The sequence below is a fragment of the Schistocerca serialis genome, chromosome 6 (assembly GCF_023864345.2).
Source record: "Schistocerca serialis cubense isolate TAMUIC-IGC-003099 chromosome 6, iqSchSeri2.2, whole genome shotgun sequence".
NCBI classification, from domain to species: Eukaryota; Metazoa; Arthropoda; class Insecta; order Orthoptera; family Acrididae; genus Schistocerca; species Schistocerca serialis.
Window position 1 is genome coordinate 117,975,671 of NC_064643.1, and position 20,585 is coordinate 117,996,255.

General features: G+C 44.9%; 1 protein-coding gene across 1 annotated transcript in view; it reads left to right on the forward strand.

Moving 5' to 3' along the window:
- The window catches only part of LOC126483762 (membrane metallo-endopeptidase-like 1), a 302,629-nt gene that overhangs the window by 48,653 nt on the left and 233,391 nt on the right, over nucleotides 1-20,585 (forward strand). The window contains exon 2 of the mRNA XM_050106909.1: nucleotides 17,498-18,986. Coding sequence (XP_049962866.1) covers nucleotides 17,498-18,986 — 1,489 coding nt within the window. The remainder of the gene's footprint in view (nucleotides 1-17,497; nucleotides 18,987-20,585) is intronic.

The window sequence follows — 20,585 nt, forward strand, 5'->3', positions numbered from 1 at the left end:
TGACAACGCGCCGGCCCACGAAGCACTTTTTGACCGAAAACGGCATGACATCGATGGTCCACCCCCTCCCCTACTCACCGGATTTAGGCCCCGGTGATTTCTTTTTGTTTCCTAGGCTCGAAAGGGACATTAAACGAAATAGTTTCGCCACTGTGGAGAAGGTAAAACAAAAATCGCTAGAAGGCATAAAGAACATTCCGATAAGTGAATTTAAACTCTGTTTTCAACAATGGAAAGATCGTTTGAAGAAGTGCGTTGTGGTCAATGGAGAATACCTTGAAGATGGCAAAATATGTTGTAAAATATTAAGAAATAAAGGCGTTATGAAGAATTACCCCATTCCTTTCTGGGTCTCCCCTCGTAATATCATTAAGCAACAAGAGTGTCGCATTTTCAGAAGAGAGAACACGTTTCTCGTGTCCTACAGCCACTGTTCCGCTGTGGTACGGATAACAGGTGCATCACAGTATGCATCTGAAACGGCATGGCAGCTGTAAATGTACTCCGAAGTTGAAGTACGCGAGCCGGTACGATACCTGTAGGTAAAACGTCTAAATTGCACACAGACTCGCCGTCAGATTTTAGCTGTATGTGGACCAAATGCAATGTCGCATCGTAACAATTTGACATATAGTCCAGGTACCGCACCATTTTCTTTCCATCTTTTCCTCAAGCTGAGAGGACATCTGGGACGGAAAGATATTTTCCGACGACGAGGACAGTCAACAGCGGTTCTCGCATTGCTCCGAGACCAGCGAGCGGACTTTTATCATGGAGAAACTGACCGATTGGTACAATGTTCCGACCATTGTATACAGAGACTTGGTGGCTTTGCTAAAACTCACTGTCATGTATCTACACTATGTGATCAAAATTATCCCGACACTTGGCTGAAAAGACTTACAAATTCGTGCCGCCCTCCATCGGCAATGCTGGAATTCAATATGGTGTTGAACCACCCCTAGCCTTGATGACAGCTTCCACTCTCGCAGGCTTAAGTTCAGTCAGGTGCTGGAAGGTTTCTTGGGGAATGGCAGCCCATTCTTCATGGAGTGCTGCACTGAGGAGGCGTATCGATGTCAGTCGATGGGGCCTGGCCTGAAGACGACGTTCCGAAACATCTCAGAGACGTTCTACAGGATTCAGGTCAGGACTCTGTCCAGACCAGTCTACTACAGAGATGTTATTCTCGTGTAACAACTCAGCCATGGGCCGTGCATTACGAACAGGTGCTCGATCGTGTTGAAAGATGCAATCGGCATCCCCGAATTGCTCTTCAACAGTGGGAAGCAAGAATATGCTTAAAACATCAACGTAGGCCTGTGATAGTGACATGCAAAACAACAAGCGGTACAAGCCCCCTCCATGAAAAACACGACCACACCGTAACACCACCGCCTCCGAATATTACTATTGGCACTACACACACTGGCAGATGACGTTCACCGGGCATCCGCCATACCCACACCCTGCCATCGGATCGCCACAAGGTGTACCGTGATTCCACACAACATTTTTCCACTGTTCAATCGTCCAATGTTTAGCCTCCTTACACCAAGCTAGGCGTCGTTTACCAGCGTGATGTGTGGCTTATGAGCAGCCGCTTGACCATGGATTCCAAATTTTCTCACCTCCCCCCTAACTCTCATAGTATTTGGAGTGTATCGTGATGCAATTTGGAATTCCTGTATGATGGTCTGGATAGATTTGTGCCTATTACACATTACGACCCTCTGCCGGCTGTCTCTGTGAGTCAACGGACGAGGTCGGCCTGTACGGTTTTGTGCTGTACGTGTCCTTTCATGTTTCCACTTCACTATCACATCAGAGACTGTGGATCTTTCTAGGCGCGCAGTCCGGAACCGCGCGACTGCTACGGTCGCAGGTTCGAATCCTGCCTCGGGCATGGATGTGTGTGATGTCCTTAGGTTAGTTAGGTTTAAGTAGTTCTAAGTTCTAGGGGACTGATGACCACAGATGTTAAGTCCCATAGTGCTCAGAGCCATTTGAACCATTTGAACAGTGGATCTAGGGATATTTAGGAGTATCGAAATCTCGGGTAGAAGTGACACCCAATCACCAGACCATGTTCGAAGTCCGTGAGTTACGTGGAGCACCCTATTTTGCTCTCTCAGGGTGTCAATGACTACTGCGGTCACTGATTTGGAGTACCTGGCAGTAGGTGGTAGCACAACGCACCTAATATGAAAAACGTATGTTTTTTGGGATGTCCGGATACTTTTGATCGCATAGTGTGTATCACTTTGGAGTGTAGTGGAACATTCAATAAAATTTACTTGTCGTGCCACAATAATGGATAACTTAGTTTTCGAAATCCTCTAGTACACTTACCATGCTATTAATTTAAGAGCTTTAATAGTAACAAACTTTCTTCACTTTGGCAATGTCATAATTTACACAATGGAAAACTGAAGTGTGCACACACCATCATCAGTATTTTTCGAAGCTCTACGGAGGAAAATGTTGTTCCTTTCGGTCGTTTGCACCATGTTTGGAAGTCAGCCAATTTTTTTCTAAGTCTTACCCTTCTGTCTTCCCTTACTCAAGCTCCTGTGGTTTTTATCTTCTACCTGTGAAGTTTGTTGCTAGCGTCAGCTACAGTCAGTCTCCGAATGTGCGCCATAACCTTGCTAGAATGTTACTGGTCAGGTCGAAAACCCGGTCACGTGGGCTGTCCCTTTGTCAGGCAACTGAAAAATATCCTGTGTCAAACACATGCTTCTTTGATCTCCGAAAGTTATCCGAGAAATTTGCAAACTGATGTGTGTAAAAATGGAAATGCATCTACTTTATGGGGAGCGAAGAGGGGAGGGGGGATTGTGGAGGGCGGAGGGGGAGGGGGGAGCGGGAAGGAGGCGTGAGCCATGAGCCACAGACCTCCCTCCCCCATGCACCCACCTATTCTTGTGACAGTAACTCATCATCACCGTGATCCTTGTCCACGTAACAGACCAATTATCTTGTTCTGCTGTCTTCAAAGGGAGTGGGCTTGATGATATACGTTTAGGCTGATTACTGCAGCGTTTCCTGTACTCCCTTACTTCATTGAGTACTCCCTATAGAACCATATTGCAGCTCAAAGGAACCCATGTCAATATACTGTATCATAGATGCTTCCATTTTTATTTCTATACTGTGTGTAAAATACCTTGCAGATCCAGTTGGATAACAAGTTAAGTTGAAGTCACACTGATAACCTAAAACGAAAGCCAGTACACTTTGCTTTGTCCTTAGAAGCACCCCTCATTGCGTGGACCTAAATACAGGACTGTTGGCGTAATTTGCATGTTATCGCTCCTTGTTGTGTTACGGAATCATCTTATGGAGCAGTGAGCCCCAAAGTAAATAAATTGTTTGTTCAACAGACGAATATTGTGCAAAGAACACAACCTTTTATCATCTAGCAGAAACTTTTGAAGGGTGGTGGAATTACACCCAATTCCCAATTATTTTCAGCTGAATTGTGATTTCACTCACACAATACAAGAAACGAATTTATAATTTTCATGTAAATCTTGGTTTACAAAGGACCTGTGTACTCAAACTGAACATTTGTCTGACGGAAAGTAGGAAATCCTTACCGATTCAGAAGTAGATCAGAAACATGCCTCACCACAAACTATTACTACAAATTGTCCGAATATCTATATTTAGTAATTGAAAATTTGTGTTAACTACAGGACTAGGAAATGAGTTTATAGTAAAGCTCTGCGACAAGTAATAACATACTGTAAGTAGCACTTTCTATTTGCAGGTGTCGATAAACATTTTGTCTGGAAAAGAGGACTGTAATCGAGCAAAAGTTAAGCTACAAACGGTAGATAAACAGTAGCTGTTTAGTTTAACTAAGGAAGCAACAGTCTTTTAGCATTCCATACCTGACTCGGTAAACACATGAACCCTTAAAGTAGTATTTTTTTGGCCATCAACCTGTCTGTAAGTCTGTTAAGCCCTTTCTCTCAGGAATAGGTAGAGGTATGAAGCTGAAATTCATGTGAAATATTAGGGTCTACGGTCCCTTGGCGATGTGAAAAACTGAAGCTTCTAATCGAATGCACTGAATGCAGTCGAAACATATGGCCATTTATGTCACATATTTTGACCTCGCAAAGTTACTCGTCAAAACCTATAGGATACTTCCCGCTGGCCGAGAATCATGAAATTTGGCAAGACGCTAGGTTTCACAGTAAAAGTAAAGAAAAAAATTCGAAAATGGTTAATTTTTGTAATTATGTCAGACCAAACAATATTCGTTTGCCATTCATTGTCCGTCTGCCGTCTGTCCGTCTGTTAAGACGCTTTTTTCTCAGGAACGGATAGAGATATCAAGCTGAAATCTATGTCAAATATTGAGGACTACTGCCCCTCACCTGTGTAAAAAAATTAAGCATTTCAGTCAATACACTTAAAAAGATACGACCATTTACGTCACATATTTTGATACTCGCAGGCTCACGCATCAGAACATGTAGATGAAGTATCTGTATAGACAATTAAGTTTGTACGAGGCCAACTCGAACTCGTCCGTCTTTTCCTCCTTAGATAAAACTGTGCAGTAAAAGCTTCTCTACTTTCTTTACACTAAATTCCTATACATGCTCCATTTTAAGCTTACCCCTAAAAAAGCTATAAAAGAAACAAAAAATTGTTGAATATTAACTTCTCCTTTGTTCGAGAGTTGCATTTATTAAGTAGGAAACATTTGTGGCCCAGAAGATATGCAGGTATTGATAATGCTACTTGCGAATACATTGTCAGTCCCTGATTAATGGCCGGCCGCTGTGGCCGAGCGGTTCTAGTCACTTCAGTCTGGAACCGCGCGACTGCTACGGTCGCAGGTTCGAGTCCTGCCTCGGGCATGGATGTGTGTGATGTCTTTAGGTTAGTTAGGTTTAAGTAGTTCTAAGTTCTAAGGGACTGATGACCTCAGAAGTTAAGTCCCATAGTGGTCAGAGCCATTTTGAACCTGATTTATGACATTCAATTTTATTTATTAATCGAATATTTCGGTAAAGAATGTGAATAGCATGGAACACGCAATATCGTATGGGGAACTGTTCTAGCGAAATGAATGCCACGTGCATTTAGACAGCAGTTCACATTGAGAAAAAGCAGCGAAGGTGGCGCAAAGATAAACGCCGGATCCTTGCGGCTGGATTACAGATAGCGCAGGTTGGCTGGCAGACCTCTTCCTTGTTACACTGAGTTGCCTAGCAGTTAGCTAGAGCACAGGGCTGTTGAGGCGACTTCTGTAACATCTCTACAACTTCATTTGGCTTTTACAATGACGGATGTATATAGATAGGTGTTTGCACTATTGAAATTCGATTACAGTCACCCTACAAAAGCCACTAGATGTGACGGTATTCTAGTTAGATTTAAGAAGGTGATTTAGCTGCCCCTATTCACAGGTTTCATGCAACCCGCAACGCCTTCAGATACCACTACGAGATTTTCATTTTCTTTGCTCGCTACACACAAACTATTAGTCCTGTGTAAATAATGAACAGCACCTTTTTGTAGGACATTTCACGTATGTAAACTTTGTACGGAGATACGTTTTGGCTATAGACCATAGTTTTCTAATTATTGAAGAAAAATGTTCAAAAGTGACCGTCAGACGTGTTTTTCTTGAATAACTAGCAAACCATGGCTTCCAGCGAAAACGTATTGCAGCACAATATTTAAGTAAATGAAATTTCCTACGAAAAGATCCTATTCATTTTTACGTAGGAGAGAGTGAAAGAATATGAAAATCTCATGTACGGTTTTTGAAGGCATTGTGGTTTACAGGAAACGTATTGGTAGGGGCACGTGAATCACCCCGTCTATAGATTATGTGAAATCGCTTTCACTCTTCTACCTGTAGTCTGCCGTAGGTCTTTAGAGCACTGAATATTTGTGAGGGATTAGAGACAGCTGCAGTTATTTCTCTTCTTCGAAGAGCGTCATCAGAAGTCATTAACTGCATATACGCCTCACTATGTTGCCGAATTTTGGAACATATTTTATGCTAGCTTCTTAATACCTTATTCCTCTCTAGAAATCAACATGGACTGTGGAAGCAGCAATAGTGTGAACATATGTTCGTCCATGAGCTACAGAAGAAAGCCGTTCAGTATAGTTCCGCACTGTCACCAGATGAATAAAATAAGAGCGTAACTACAATATTCAACATTAAAATGTCAACAGCTTATAGGCGGCATGCAACAAACACCAAATAGGCGTGAAGTGTTTGTATGTGCAAATGAGTGACCTCTCGGCTCAACTGTAGAATGTGAGTACAGTACGGATAATGCCATCTGCATTCGGCATGCAAAGAAGGAGTACACAGCTAGATTCCCATTCAGAAATGGTATTTAAATATTGGTCGTTTGTGATGAGATCGTGCTGTACCTGGGGTAAGAAGGGAAAACATCTGCCAGCACCTGTCGGATGCAATAGCGACATGGCCATGACCTATCCGGGCTGTGCTTTATCGTCCCGCGATACCACTAATCACTTTCATCGGAATCCCAAGAGTGCATGTGAACATGGGATTTATTCTTTCAGGAGAATCACACTTAACGCCATGCGGGTTCTCTATGGTTCTACGCAACTAGCGCGTGAGAGGACTGACATACTGTTCACTGGACCGTGCAGGATTGTAAAGAGAGGGTACGTACCGCTGTTTCCAGCATGACAAGTATCCACAGGGACAGTGCGATAACGTCTGCAACAGCTTGTACAGCCACACGATGAACACTCTGGTGTTTCTTTTTCTTTTTTTTTTTTTTTTTCTGTGGCTGCAGATGCAAGCACGCCACTACACACAGAACTGATTAATTTCTCCTTTTCAGACAAACCCTGGTTCTGCGTAAAGCACCACGATGGACGTATCCATGTGTGGGGCCTCTGAAGTGAACGAACGTTGCTTGCTTGCAGTTGTCTTCATCATACGAGCCAGCCTCATATGGGATAGCTTGTGGTACCATTGACTACAGAACGTTATCAACTCTGATATAGATACACTATGCGATCAAAAGTAGCTGGACACCCCCAAAAACATACGTTTTCATATTAGGTGCATTGCGCTGCCACCTACTGCCAGGTACTCCATATCAGTGCAAGAGTAGAATCGGGCGCTCCGCGGAACTCACGGACTTCGAACGTGGTCAGGTGATCGGGTGTCACTTGCGTCATACGTCTGTACGCGAGATTTCCACACTCCTAAACATCCCTAGGTCCACTATATCCGATGCGATAGTGAAGTGGAAACGTGAAGTGAAACGTACAGCACAAAAGCGTACAGGCTGACCTCCTCTGTTGACTCACAGAGACAGCCGAGAATTGAAGAGGGTCGTAATGTGTAATAGGCACACATCTATCCAGACCATCACACAAGAATTCCAAACTGCATCAGGATCCACTGTAAATACTATGACACTTAGACGGTTGGTGAGAAAACTCTGATTTCATTGTCGAGTGGCTGCTCATAAGCCACACATCACACCGGTAAATGCTAAACGATGCCTCGCTTGGTATAAGGAGCGTAAACATTGGACTATTGAACAGTGGAAAAACGTTGTGTGGGTGACCAATCACGGTACACCTACATCTACATTTATACTCCGCAAGCCACCCAACGGTGTGTGGCGGAAGGCACTTTACGTGCCACTGTCATTACCTCCCTTTTCTGTTCCAGTCGCGTATGGTTCGCGGGAAGAACGACTGTCTGAAAGCCTCCGTGCGCGCTCGAATCTCTCTAATTTTACATTCGTGATCTCCTCGGGAGGTATAAGTAGGGGGAAACAATATATTCGATACCCCATCCAGAAAAGCACCCTCTCGAAACCTGGCGAGCAATCTACACCGCGATGCAGAGCGCCTCTCCTGCAGAGTCTGCCACTTGAGTTTGCTAAACGTCTCCGTAACGGTTACCAAATAACCCTGTGACGAAACGCGCCGCTCTTCTTTGGATCTTCTCTATCTCCTCCGTCAACCCGATCTGGTACGGATCCCACACTGATGAGCAATACTCAAGTATAGGTCGAACGAGTGTTTTGTAAGCCACCTCCTTTGTTGATGGACTACATTTTCTAAGGACTCTCCCAATGAAGCTCAACCTGGTACCCGCCTTACCAACAATTAATTTTATATGATCATTCCACTTCAAATCGTTCCGCACGCATACTCCCAGATATTTTACAGAAGTAACTGCTACCAGTGTTTGTTCCGCTATCATATAATCACACAATAAAGGATCCTTCTTTCTATGTATTCGCAATACATTACATTTATCTATGTTAAGGGTCAGTTGCCACCCCCTGCACCAAGTGCCTATCCGCTGCAGATCTTCCTGCATTTCGCTACAATTCTCTAATGCTGCAACTTCTCTGTATACTACAGCATCATCCGCGAAAAGCCGCATGGAACTTCCGACACTATCTACTAGGTTATTTATATATATTGTGAAAAGCAATGATCCCATAACACTCCCCTGTGGCACGCCAGAAGTTACTTTAACGTCTGTTAGACGTCTCTCCATTGATAACGCCGTGGCGCCCTCCATCGGTACTGCTGGAATTCAGTATGGTGTTGGAATACCCTAAGACTTGATGACATCTTCCACTGCTCCTTTCAGTCGTTTGCACCATGTTTGGAAGTCAGCCAATTTTTTTCTAAGTCTTACCCTTCTGTCTTCCCTTACTCAAGTTCCTGTGGTTTTTATCTTCTACCTGTGAAGTTTGTTGCTAGCGTCAGCTACAGTGCGCGATCCGATGGCAGGGTGTGGGTATGGCGGATGCTTGTGAACGTGATCTGCCAGCGTTTGTAGTGCCAACAGTAAAATTCGGAGGCGGTGGTGTTGTGGTGTGGTCGTGTTTTTCATAGAGGGAGCTTGCACCCCTTGTTGTTTTGCGTGGCACTATCACAGCACGGGCCTACATTGATGTTTTAAGCATCTTCTTGCTTCCCACTGTGGAAGAGCAATTCTGGCGTGGCAATTGCATCTTTCAACACGATAGAGCACTGTTCATAATGCACGGCCTGTGGCGGAGTGGTTACACGACAATAACATCCATGTAATGGACTGGCCTGCAGAGACTCCTGACCTGAATCCTATAGAAAATCTTTGGGATGTTTTGGATGGCCGACTTCGTTCGATGCCTCACCGACCGACACCGATACTTCTCGTCAGTGCACCACTCGGTGAAGAATGGGCTGCCATTCCCCAAGAAACCTTCCAGCACCTGACTGAGCGTATACCTGCGAGAGTGGAAGATGTCATCAAGTCTTAGGGTAGCCCAACACCATACTGAATTCCAAATTTACTGATGGAGGGCGCCACGAACTTGTAAGTCATTTTCAGCCAGGTGTCCGGATACTTTTGATCACATAGTGTAGCTATTAATATGGACAACAAGCGCTACATTTCTGACGTGTTGAGGCCAGTGGCTGTGGCATTCTTGGAGGTCCCCACCACATCGCCTTTCAACAAAATAACAGAAGATTGCTTGTTGCCCCTGCAGCCCTGGCTTACGTCGAAACACCCCTCCAGACCTCTCCCCCATTGGAAGCATTTAGCCACGGTTTGCCGAGACAGTGGCGCGCCATCGTATGTGAGCCACTACGATGGATGAGCTCCGGTATAAAGTGGAAGTAGCATGAACTGGTGCACACGTATCTGTCATCCAATAACAACATGCTCAATGAACAATTAGATTTTCGCGAAAAATTTTATTACGACCTTTTTGACGAAATTTTATAATAAATGCATCTACTCTTTGTTTTTTTTTTAAATATAAGACTAGTTATACCCATAGCAAAAGCAATGCATGTAAAATATGCTGTACAACATATATATATATATATATATATATATATATATATATATATATATATAAATTTTTTTGTATATATATATATATATATATATATATATATATATATATATACAAAAAAATTTATTAAATTGACATTGATTATTATAAAAACTATTAGATCGATGATTTTAAAAAAATTTTAATCAGCAGTCTCATCAGTTATTCAGATATACATTATGTGGAACGTACTCTTGGCTGCTACCCTACTGCTATAAAGAATATTGCTATAAAAACTACAGGTAAAATAAGACGATTCTGCAGCATCCAACAAAGATGCAATTGTGATGTAGGCGACTCGGTATAATCGATATATACCACAACGCCAAGGACTTTCACATCTTTGATGTAACTGGCACTGTAATAGTATTAAGGTTGCCTATAGAGGGCACAACTGCTACACATCGTAGTTCACTGTTTTTATCCAAAATATAAATAAGCTGTAGACATACTAACTATCTGTTAATCAGACATTTAAATGAATCAATTTTATGTTATTAGTGTATTTCCTACTTTTATACTTTGACGATGGCGTCATATTATGAACGCTGATTGGCAGTTTGAAGTAGTGTGACAGGAAGTAGGCGGAGGCTCTGCATATTTAAGCTCGTGCTCAGCACTCGTAACCATCAGTTGACTGCGTAGCAGCGAGGAGAGCTCCGCCTACCATCCTAAGGGAGCCATGGGTATAATTAATTTTATTTCATCTTGTTAAATTTTGACATCATTAGACACTTTCATTTTATTTAAAGATTGGTATCTAGTATTTCTTAAAATTCATCCACAGGTCTGATGATGGTTTTGTAGAAAGAACCGAAACCGGTGACCTATATCATTAAAACATACATGATGTGATCAAGACTGAATTTCAGTCAAAATATGGGTAAGAGCCTTTTTTGTCTCCTGACACGGCAGCTCTGCGAGCTAAACCGCTGTGTGCTGAACTCACCTGATAAGGGTAGTGATCTATGATGGAGTTGAAGTGTAAACGCTATCCTCGTTGTCTCCACACACGAATATCAGTACTGTCAGGGTGAAAACTGACACCCGTCTCTTCAGAAAAGAGCGTTATGCTCCGCCGCTGCCTACCCCACAAAGACGGGTTTCACGCCCATGTGACACAAGCTCCTCTCCGAACACGATGTAGACGAGCCCTGAGAGGCCTTCTGGCACGCAATCCCTGCTCATGGAGCCTATTCCGTAACATTTCTGTCGACACCTGCATTTCTGTAGCTGCCTGGAACTGCCGCTGGAGAAGTATCGCATTGTGTTGAGGGTGTCTACTCATATACACAGATGCCGGTCCTGCACACCTATTGTTTTTCTTCCATGGCCACTACCGTGACGATCCTTAACTGATCCTGTCGCCAGAAACTTGTTTCCGATTCGAAAGACGTCACTTCGACTAACAGCGACATTCACCTGTTTCATTCACTGCCCCTTTGGAGTGACTAATCGGAGCCCCTGACCGTAAGCGATTGTTGTCTAAGCCATCATGAAGCAATACAACTCCCGTAATGACACACAGCACAGGTGACACGGTTACCACAGATTGCACATACTGCCTCCTCTGGTAGAAATATGGATTTTTTCCACTAGAATCACATTACAAACAAGCCACTATATTGATATCACAGCATGGTTCTGGGTCAGAACGGTCAAGTTTCGTCAATACGCAACATTTATTTTGAATATTGTAGGTAAACAAATAAAAGCACCGTCCTACAAATATGTTGGTCATTCTCATCGATGCTCAGCCAACAGCCCGCATACCGCAACGTACATAACGTCACCAACTGCCTCTCAGGAGCTGTCTCAGTCCAAACAATCTCCTGCCCCCACAGCCCCCCTCCCCATCCCCCCACCAGCGAGTCAGCGGCCTTGGTCAGCTGCACAAATTGGTGTTAAGGCGAGTGGTACGGTTACCGGCGCGAGATTTTTTACGACGTCTTGGTTTTACGTAAGGATTACGGTGAAAGGCGTTGACCGTATAGGCTACTGGTTCAAAGGAGGTGGCAAGCAGTACCATCGATAAAGACAACCCCGGTATGACAGAGCATCAAATTGGGAACGCATCTACTGCGGAAATCATTTGGTAGGAGTAAAAAATCTATTCTTATATGTGGACATTTGAATTGCTGTGACACACTCCTTTGTGGCTGCCAACTTTCACTAAATCGATGTTCACTGGCACTAGATGGTACCAAGGGAAGAAGGCTGTGAACAAAGTGTATCAAGGCTGAGGTGACAGAGGTCATGTGATATCTCCTAATATCCTGTCGGGCCTCCTTTTGCTCAGCATGGTTCTCCAAATCGACGTGGCGTGGACTCAACAAGTCGTTGGAAGACCCTGCAGAAATATTCAGCCGCGTTGCCTCTATAGCTGTGTGTAACAACGAAAGTGCTGCGGTTGCAGGATTTCGTACAGGAACTGACGCCTCGATTACGTCCCATAAATGTTCGATGAGATTTATGTCGAGCGATCTGGCTAGCCAAATCATTCGCTCGAATTGTGCAGCTTGTTCTTCAAACCAATTGCGAACAATTGTGGCACATTGTGGCGCACTGTCATCCAGTTGCTGCAAATTGTCTCCACGTCGGTGAACATAACTACTCCCAGTAAGTGATCGGTTCAATTGGACCAGAGGACCCAGTCCATTCCATGTAAACACGGCCCACTTTGTTATACAACCACCACCAACTTGCGCACTGCCTTGTTGACAACCTGCGTGCTCCAGTGCTCTGCCTTTTTATACTAGATATTACCGCCACCTGCGTACGTGCATATCGCTATCCTATGACTTCTGTGACATCAGTGTATAATGCTTTTTTCTTCGGAGGGGAGGAGGGGGGGGAGGGGAGTGACACTCCGGCCTGCGGATGTCCTTTTCTTGGCTTGATGATTAGTCGGACAGTTTTATAAAATGAAAATGCATAATGGATACCGCCTGCTAAGGGGTTCCACTGTGTTGGCATGAGATTTTATTTTTATTGTGCCTTCGGGTTTTGGTTCTGATAAAGCAACAAGCTGTGTGTGACAGACGCCCGTACTTCATCAGAGGAATGGAAACGCATATGGAACATAGTTTACAAGCAAATTATTAAAACTATAGGCAGGCAGGATATAGTTTGTAGCCTTTATTGTGTCCTGATTACCTGGAAGGTTTTCTATGTCTAGCAGCTGTATTGTATATATCATCAGTCCCTAAACTTACACACTACTTAAACTAAATTATTCTAAGGACAAAGACACACACCCATGCCCGAGGGAGGATTCGAACCTCCGCCAGGACCAACAGCACAGTCCATGACTGCAGCGCCTAAGACCGCTCGGCTAATCCCGCGCGGCTTATATATATCATATATTTCTATATATTTCTATTAGTGAATAACAAAGGTTACTGATACATAAAACTACTACTTGTTTATTATGCTGGTTGTTTTGTCATGTTGCTTTCAGAAGATTGAAGGAAGCTTAATATCAGCTGCATTCTCTGTAGTTACTATTGCGTCGATATGTACAGGCAAAAAAAAAAAAAAAAAAAAATAAATAAATAAATAAAAAATAAAGTAAGAAGATTACGTAGCCAGGGTATAGAGGGGGAACTTACTCCGAAGGTAGTACACCAGTAATTAAACTTCTGAACTTGGGCCTAAGACGCTTGACCTATCTATTTTTCCATACTGTTCTATGACCCTACCCCATCCAAAATACTTTTATTTTAATGAAGAGGTTGTAATATATGAACACTTTTGTACGACACAGATAATTTTATTCCACATGTAGTTCATATGACACGCCGCTACTGGTTCTAATTGCGCTCACTTTACAAATGCAGCCAGTCACGGATCAGGAGCCTGCATGAGTCTGCCATTGCCGGCGCAATGGCCTTTTGCAAACGTAACAATTTTTTCGACACGAAATTCAAATCTGAGCTTCAAAATCTCACATTACTCAGACACATAGTATTCGTCCGTCTTGCGTTTCTAATCTGATGCGACTTTCAGCATAATCATTCCGCAAAATACTTCACTTTTACATGCTGTAGCGCGAGGCACGAACTCCTGGGATCTGCCCTGCAGGCTTGCTCAGGCTGGACTAACTTTCTTCTTCGGGCCAAAAGATCTCCGGGCGCCAACCTCACTCTTCTAGAAGCATGACGCAGCCCAGTCAGTGATGCCGCTGCGCTCCAGCCAAAAAGCGTAGGGTAGATTCGATCTTTCAAGTGTAGGATCTGCAGCCTTGCAGTAAAATTCCTGTAACTTCCGATCACTGCCTGTGTATAGTGATGTACTCATTGTTTGTATAAATCACTACAGATAATGAATTGAGATCCATATAACATATATACTCTGTAAGAGACAAAAAAGAAAAGAAGACGCGCCACGAAGGAATTATCCAAATGGGACAGAAATCAACGAATGTGGCCGCGCGGTTTGAGGCGCGATGTCACGGATTCCGCGGCCCGTTTCGCCGGAGGTTCGAGTCCTCCCTCGGGCATGGGTGTGTGTGTTGTTTTTGGCATAAGCTAGTTTGACGTAGTTTAAGTAGTGTATAAGTCTAGGGACCGCTGACCTCAGCAGTTTGGTCCCTTAGGAATTCACACACATTCCAACATTTTTCAACGAATGTGATGTACATGTACTAACAAACAAAGGATTACAAGTTCAAAAAACTTGCATAACTTATTTAAGAGAAAGAGCTCCACAAATTGAGCAAGTCAGTAACACGTTGATCCACCTCTGGCTGTTATGAAAGCAGTTACTCATCCTGGCACTGCTTGATGTACACTACTGGCCACTAAAATTGCTACACCAAGAAGAAATGCGGATGATAAACGGGTATTCATTGAACAAATATATTATACTAGAACTGACATGTGATCACATTTTCACGCAATTCGGGCACATAAATCCTGAGAAATCAGTACCCAGAACAACCACCTCTGGCCGTAATAACGGCCTTGATACGCCTGGGCATTGAGTCAAACAGAGGTTGGATGGCGTGTACAGGTACAGCTGCCCATGCAGCTTCAACACGATACCACAGTTCATCAAGAGTAGTGACTGGCGTATTGTGACGAGCCAGTTGCTCGGCCACCATTGAACAGACGTTTTCAGTTGGTGAGAGAGCTGGAGAATGTGCTGGCCAGGGCAGCATTCGAACATTTTCTGTATCTAGAAAGGCCCGTACAGGACCTGCAACATGCGGTCGTGCACTATCCTGCTGAAATGTAGGGTTTTGGAGGGATCGAATGAAGGGTAGAGCCACGGGTCGTAACACATTTGAAATGTAACGTCCACTGTTCAAAGTGCCGTCAATGCGAACAAGAGGTGACCGAGACGTGTAACCAATGGCACCCCATACCATCACGCCGGGTAATACTCCAGTATGGCGATGAATACACGCTTCCGATGTGTTCACCACGATGACGCCAAACACGGATGCGAGCATCATGATGCTGTAAACACAACCTGGATGCATCCGAAAAAACGACTTTTTGCCATTCGTGCACCCAGGTTCGTCGTTGAGTACACCATCGCAGGCGCTCCTGTCTGTGATGCAGCGTCAAGGGTAACCGCAGCCATGGTCTCCGAGCTGATAGTCCATGTTGCTGCAAACGTCGTCGAACTGTTCGCGCCAATGGTTGTTGTCTTGCAAACGTCCCCATCAGGGATCGAGACGTGTCTGCTCGATCCGTTACAGCCATGCGGATAAGATGCCTGTCATCTAGACTGCTAGTGATGCGAGGCCGTTGGGATCCAGCACGGCGTTCCGTATTATCTTCCTGAACCCGCCGATTCCATATTCTGTTAACAGTCATTGGATCTCGACCAACGCGAGCAGCATTGTCGCGATACGACATATCGCAATCGCGATAGGCTACAATCCGACCTTTATCAAAGTCGGAAACGTGATGGCACGCAATACTCCTCCTTACACGAGCTATCACAACAACGTTTCACCAGGCAGCGCCGGTCAACTACTGTTTGTGTATGAGAAATCGATTGGAAACTTTCCTCATGTCAGCACGTTGTAGGTGCCGCCACCGGCGCCAACCTTGTGTGAATGCTCTGAGAAGCTAATCATTTGCATATCACAGCATCTTCTTCCTGTCGGTTAAATTTCGCGTCTGTAGCACGTCATCTTCGTGGTGTAGCAATTTTAATGGCCAGTAGTGTAGTTGTTGGCTGTCCCCCTGAGGGATACCGTGCAAAATTATGTCCATCTGCCGTGTTAGTCGTCAGAATCCTGACCTGGTTGGAGGGCTCTTCCCAGTATGCTCCAAACGTTCTCACTTGGGAAGCGATGCGGCGACCTTGCTGGCGAAGGCAGGATTTGGCAAACACGAAGATCAGCAGTAGAAACTCCCGCCGCGTGCGGGTGGCCTTTATCGTAACTTTTTACAATACAAAGCTGTATAGATATTAGTATTGACGTAAATTTCAACTTCATACCCCGTCCCTGAGAAAAAGGAGTCTTAACAGACGGACGGAATGTCGGCCAGCAAAGTGACCCAATAAGGGTTCCGTTTTTGCCGACTGAGATAAGGAACGCTAAAAAATATCTCTGTTTAAATACCTGACATTGTCGGCTGGAGAGCGATCAATGAATTTAATGTAAAGAAACTAGTAATCCAGTTGATCGATAGTAGATATTCTGGATTACTAGCTTCGACAGGACCACGCAGCCATCTTCAGATCCCTACAGATTATGAAATCATACTGTGGGATAAATCGCAAGTTTGTTTTCGTACCATCATAATGTAGCCATAATAAATGATAATAGAACTGTGTCCTCATAGTAAGACAGAGTTTTAGAAGTGTGTTACATCGAGAAGTGCTGCACGTGTCTTGGTTGGAAATATGTTCCCTGTAGCCAACCCAGACATATGCGGCACTTCTTGAAGTTCCGCACTTCAATGACTGTGTCTTCCAAATGGGGACACAGTCATATTTTTTGACGTTCTACTCTTATTTTACTAGCCGCGCGGGATTAGCCGAGCGGTCTAGGTGCTGCAGTCATGGACTGTGCGGCTAGTCCCGGCGGAGGCTCGAGTCCTCCCTCGGGCATGGGTGTGTGTGTTTGTTTTTAGGATAATTTAGGTTAAGTAGTGTGTAAGCTTAGGACTGATGTCCTTAGCAGTTAATTAAGTCCCATAAGATTTCACACACATTTGAATAATTTTTTCTTATTTTATTACGAGTACGTTGTGATGCTACGAAAACAAATGTGCCGTTTATCACACAGCAAGATTTCGTAACCTGTACGCTGTGGATCTGAAGATGGCCACGTAGTCCTGTCGACACCACTAATCCTGTGTACCTACACGCAATCGAGGCTCTAAAAGCTACATCTTGAAACTTCGTTTACATTTATCCATGTTTGTTATCTTGTCTTATTTTAAATTCTATCTCACATTTCGTTGAGCATACCGGTTTTCGTCGGGTTTCAGTATTCCTGTTAACATTTTAAGTACATTCTGTATTTTAAGTCTTACACTTGCTCGAACATCTGGTTGTCCAGAACTATTGAAGATCGTACAAGATCTTGACATTTGACAGTAAAATTCGACAATCGTTAATCATCTAACTGATGCTGTTAATTGTTCCAGGATTCCGAGAAGGTGAACGAGCAAGACCGGTTAAAAGGTATACTAGAAGAAGATATAGAGACACTCACAACGACGACGTCCAGTCGCAGGCCGACGACTGGAACGAGGCAGCCTGCCGCTACCACGACGGAGGCTGCGGTGGTGACGGAACGGAAAGCGTCATCCGAGGACAGCAAGGCGAGGACTGTCGGCGCGGTGGGCACCAATGTCACCACCGAGTCGCCAGTAACTGCCGCAACAGAGGGGCCCATTACATCACCGGCGCCTTCGACCGGAAAATCGGTGGCACAGACGACGCGTAACTACACCGAAGGTACCACGCACAACTCAGTCATCGAACACGCCACTCTCCCTCCCGCTCGTACAAACACCACCACTACTGGACCTCAACCAGCGTCGACGAGCGAAGAGTCAGTGGCACAGACGACGCTCGACCGCCGCAGCACCCTCAGTGGTGGCGTCAATCACAGCTCAGGCACTGAAGACGTTACTCTCCCTCCCAATCGTACAAACGCCACCACCACTTTTAGACCTGAACTGGCGCCATCGAGTGGAGAGTCAGTGGCACAGACGACGCATCACCGCGGCAGTACACTCACAGAGAACGCCACACTCAGCTCAGTCACTGAGAACGTCACGCATCCCTTGTCTCACACAGACACCACCACTGTTAGACCTCAGTCACCGCCGATCGTCTTCGTCTCTTCGCCAACCAGTGACATACCAACAAGTTACTTGCCCAGCAGCGTTTCCCCCATTGTTGTAGACCACGGACCTGTGACGACTACCAGTAAACCACACTCCACTACTCCGAATGGGACCACCGAATCTTTGGGACCGCGAGTTAGCGACACTGACAGGCTCTTCTCAGTTTTTGAGTCGACTAACGACTCCTCCACACCTGCCAATAATGTCACTGGCGCACCACCAACACCTGCAGACCGTACCGAGACTACGACTGCCAGGACAGCTGATGAAGTGGTTACAACTAACGCCAGTGCCACTGAGAGCGACCGCTCTGGCTTGCGACAGCTCGTCGAGTCGCCATCTTCCGAGGAACAGACGACGGTTATGAGTGTAGCAACGAGCAGTGGAGACGCCAGCTCCGGCACTGGCGACGGTCTTCTCGTCGCTCGGAACGACAGCTCCCTGACGACGCGAGGCAGTGGGACGACGACCGCCGGGCCGAACCTCACCCGGGAAGCCTCGACCCGCGCGACTCACCTGGAGTCCGAAGCAGCCACTCCAGCGCCGACTACGGCCTCGACGAGTAGGGTGAGCGACCACAGTTCCACGACTACCCTTACGACGAACAGGTACGTCGTGGAGCATATCGCCCATTCGGGCTCCTCAGCCGCTACATCCGAGCGAGAAGACGAAACTGTGCCAACGACGACAACGGAAACTGCTACGACCACCAACAGAACGACGGCAGCCTCCAGCGTAGACTCTGCTCTCGAGCCCATTGTGCCAACGACTCGAGCTCCAGGTATGAGTAATGACAGTAATCGTGAATTATACGAGGCCTGTTCAGAAAGTAAGCTCCGATTGATTGCCAAATTGAAACCACAGTGAACATCAAAAATGTTTTACTTGTAACAATTAGCTACACCTTTCAGCTACTTCTCTACGTAGTCGCCGTTCTGACTTAGACTTTTGTCATAGCGTTGTACCAACTTTTCAATAGCCTCATCATAGAAGGCAGCCGCCAGTGCTTTCCGCCAATTCTCCACGCTGGCCTACACCTCGTTGTCTGTGTCAAAATGTTGTCTTCAAAGACAGCGGTTCATGTGACCAGAGATGAAACTCAGGGGGAGACAATTGCGGACTGCATTGTGGGTAATCTCACATTTCCATTTGAAAACGATGCAGGAGCATCTTCATTGCCCCTGCAGAATGCGGCTGAGAATTGTCTTGAAGAAGAAACAGCACGACAGTTATGTAATGTTAGCTGCATAGCTTCAGGCGAAATTTCTCACCAGGCCCTCGTACTTGGCGGCAGACACTATTTTCTAGACATCTTTACGCACTCACTGCGAGCTCAGAAATGAGAAGAGCGACGTGATGCTAACTGGGGTTATACTAGAGACACTACCCAACACATCTGTGCAAAGCTTTATCGGATTTTCATAGTCGTTTCCATTTCGCGACCGATCGGAGCTTACTTTCTGAACGCCCCTCGTATTAAGCTCCACTCTATTTTCTGCACGCTTTATTTCCACTAAAGTAACTGACAAATAGCGTGTCTGGCGAATTGGGATTCTATCGTTAAATGACGACGGCTGCTGAGACTTACACTGTGTGATAGATGTGACCATCTGCTGAACATCAGTAGTCGCTGTACCAGACCTAAATACTTTATGAAAGATATAACCACCATTTGGCTGTGCAACCACATCAGGTGAAGAAGTCATCCTAATTGCCAGTAAATTAGCCTATTACACAAATGGTCTCGTATTTACTTCTGACAATATTGGTTTACATAACCGAAGATACATAGTTTGTTGATGACATTTGTTCTACTCAAGTCTAACGATCGTTGACCCTTTGAAAAAGAAAGTTGCTATTCACCATACAGCGGAGATGCTGAGTCGTAGATAGGCACAACAAAAAGACTGTCACAAATGAGCTTTCGGCCATCGAAGCCTTTGTCCAAAATAGACGACACACACACACACACACACACACACACTAACACAAGCGCACGCGCGCGCAAAAGTAACTCACACACACACATGACTGCAGTCTCAGGACAAAGACCTCATTGGCCGAAAGCTTTTTTGTGACAATCTTTTTATCGAGCGTATCTGCGACTCAGCATCTCCGCTACTTGGTGAGTAGCATCTTTCCTTTTCATAATATTGTTACATTCCATCCTGGATTTTCCTTTGTTTGATAGTTGATACTTTTAACACTTGATAATAGCCTAAGACCGAAATGTAGATTGTGGAAAAAAAACCGTCTTGTACAACCAAATGGCGGTTACATCTTTGAAAAAGTTTTATATGACTGTGGCTCCATACCAAAGTGAAATCCCTAAATGGTTTGAGAACTTTTAACATTGCAGCGCGTCAGAAATCGTGAATAA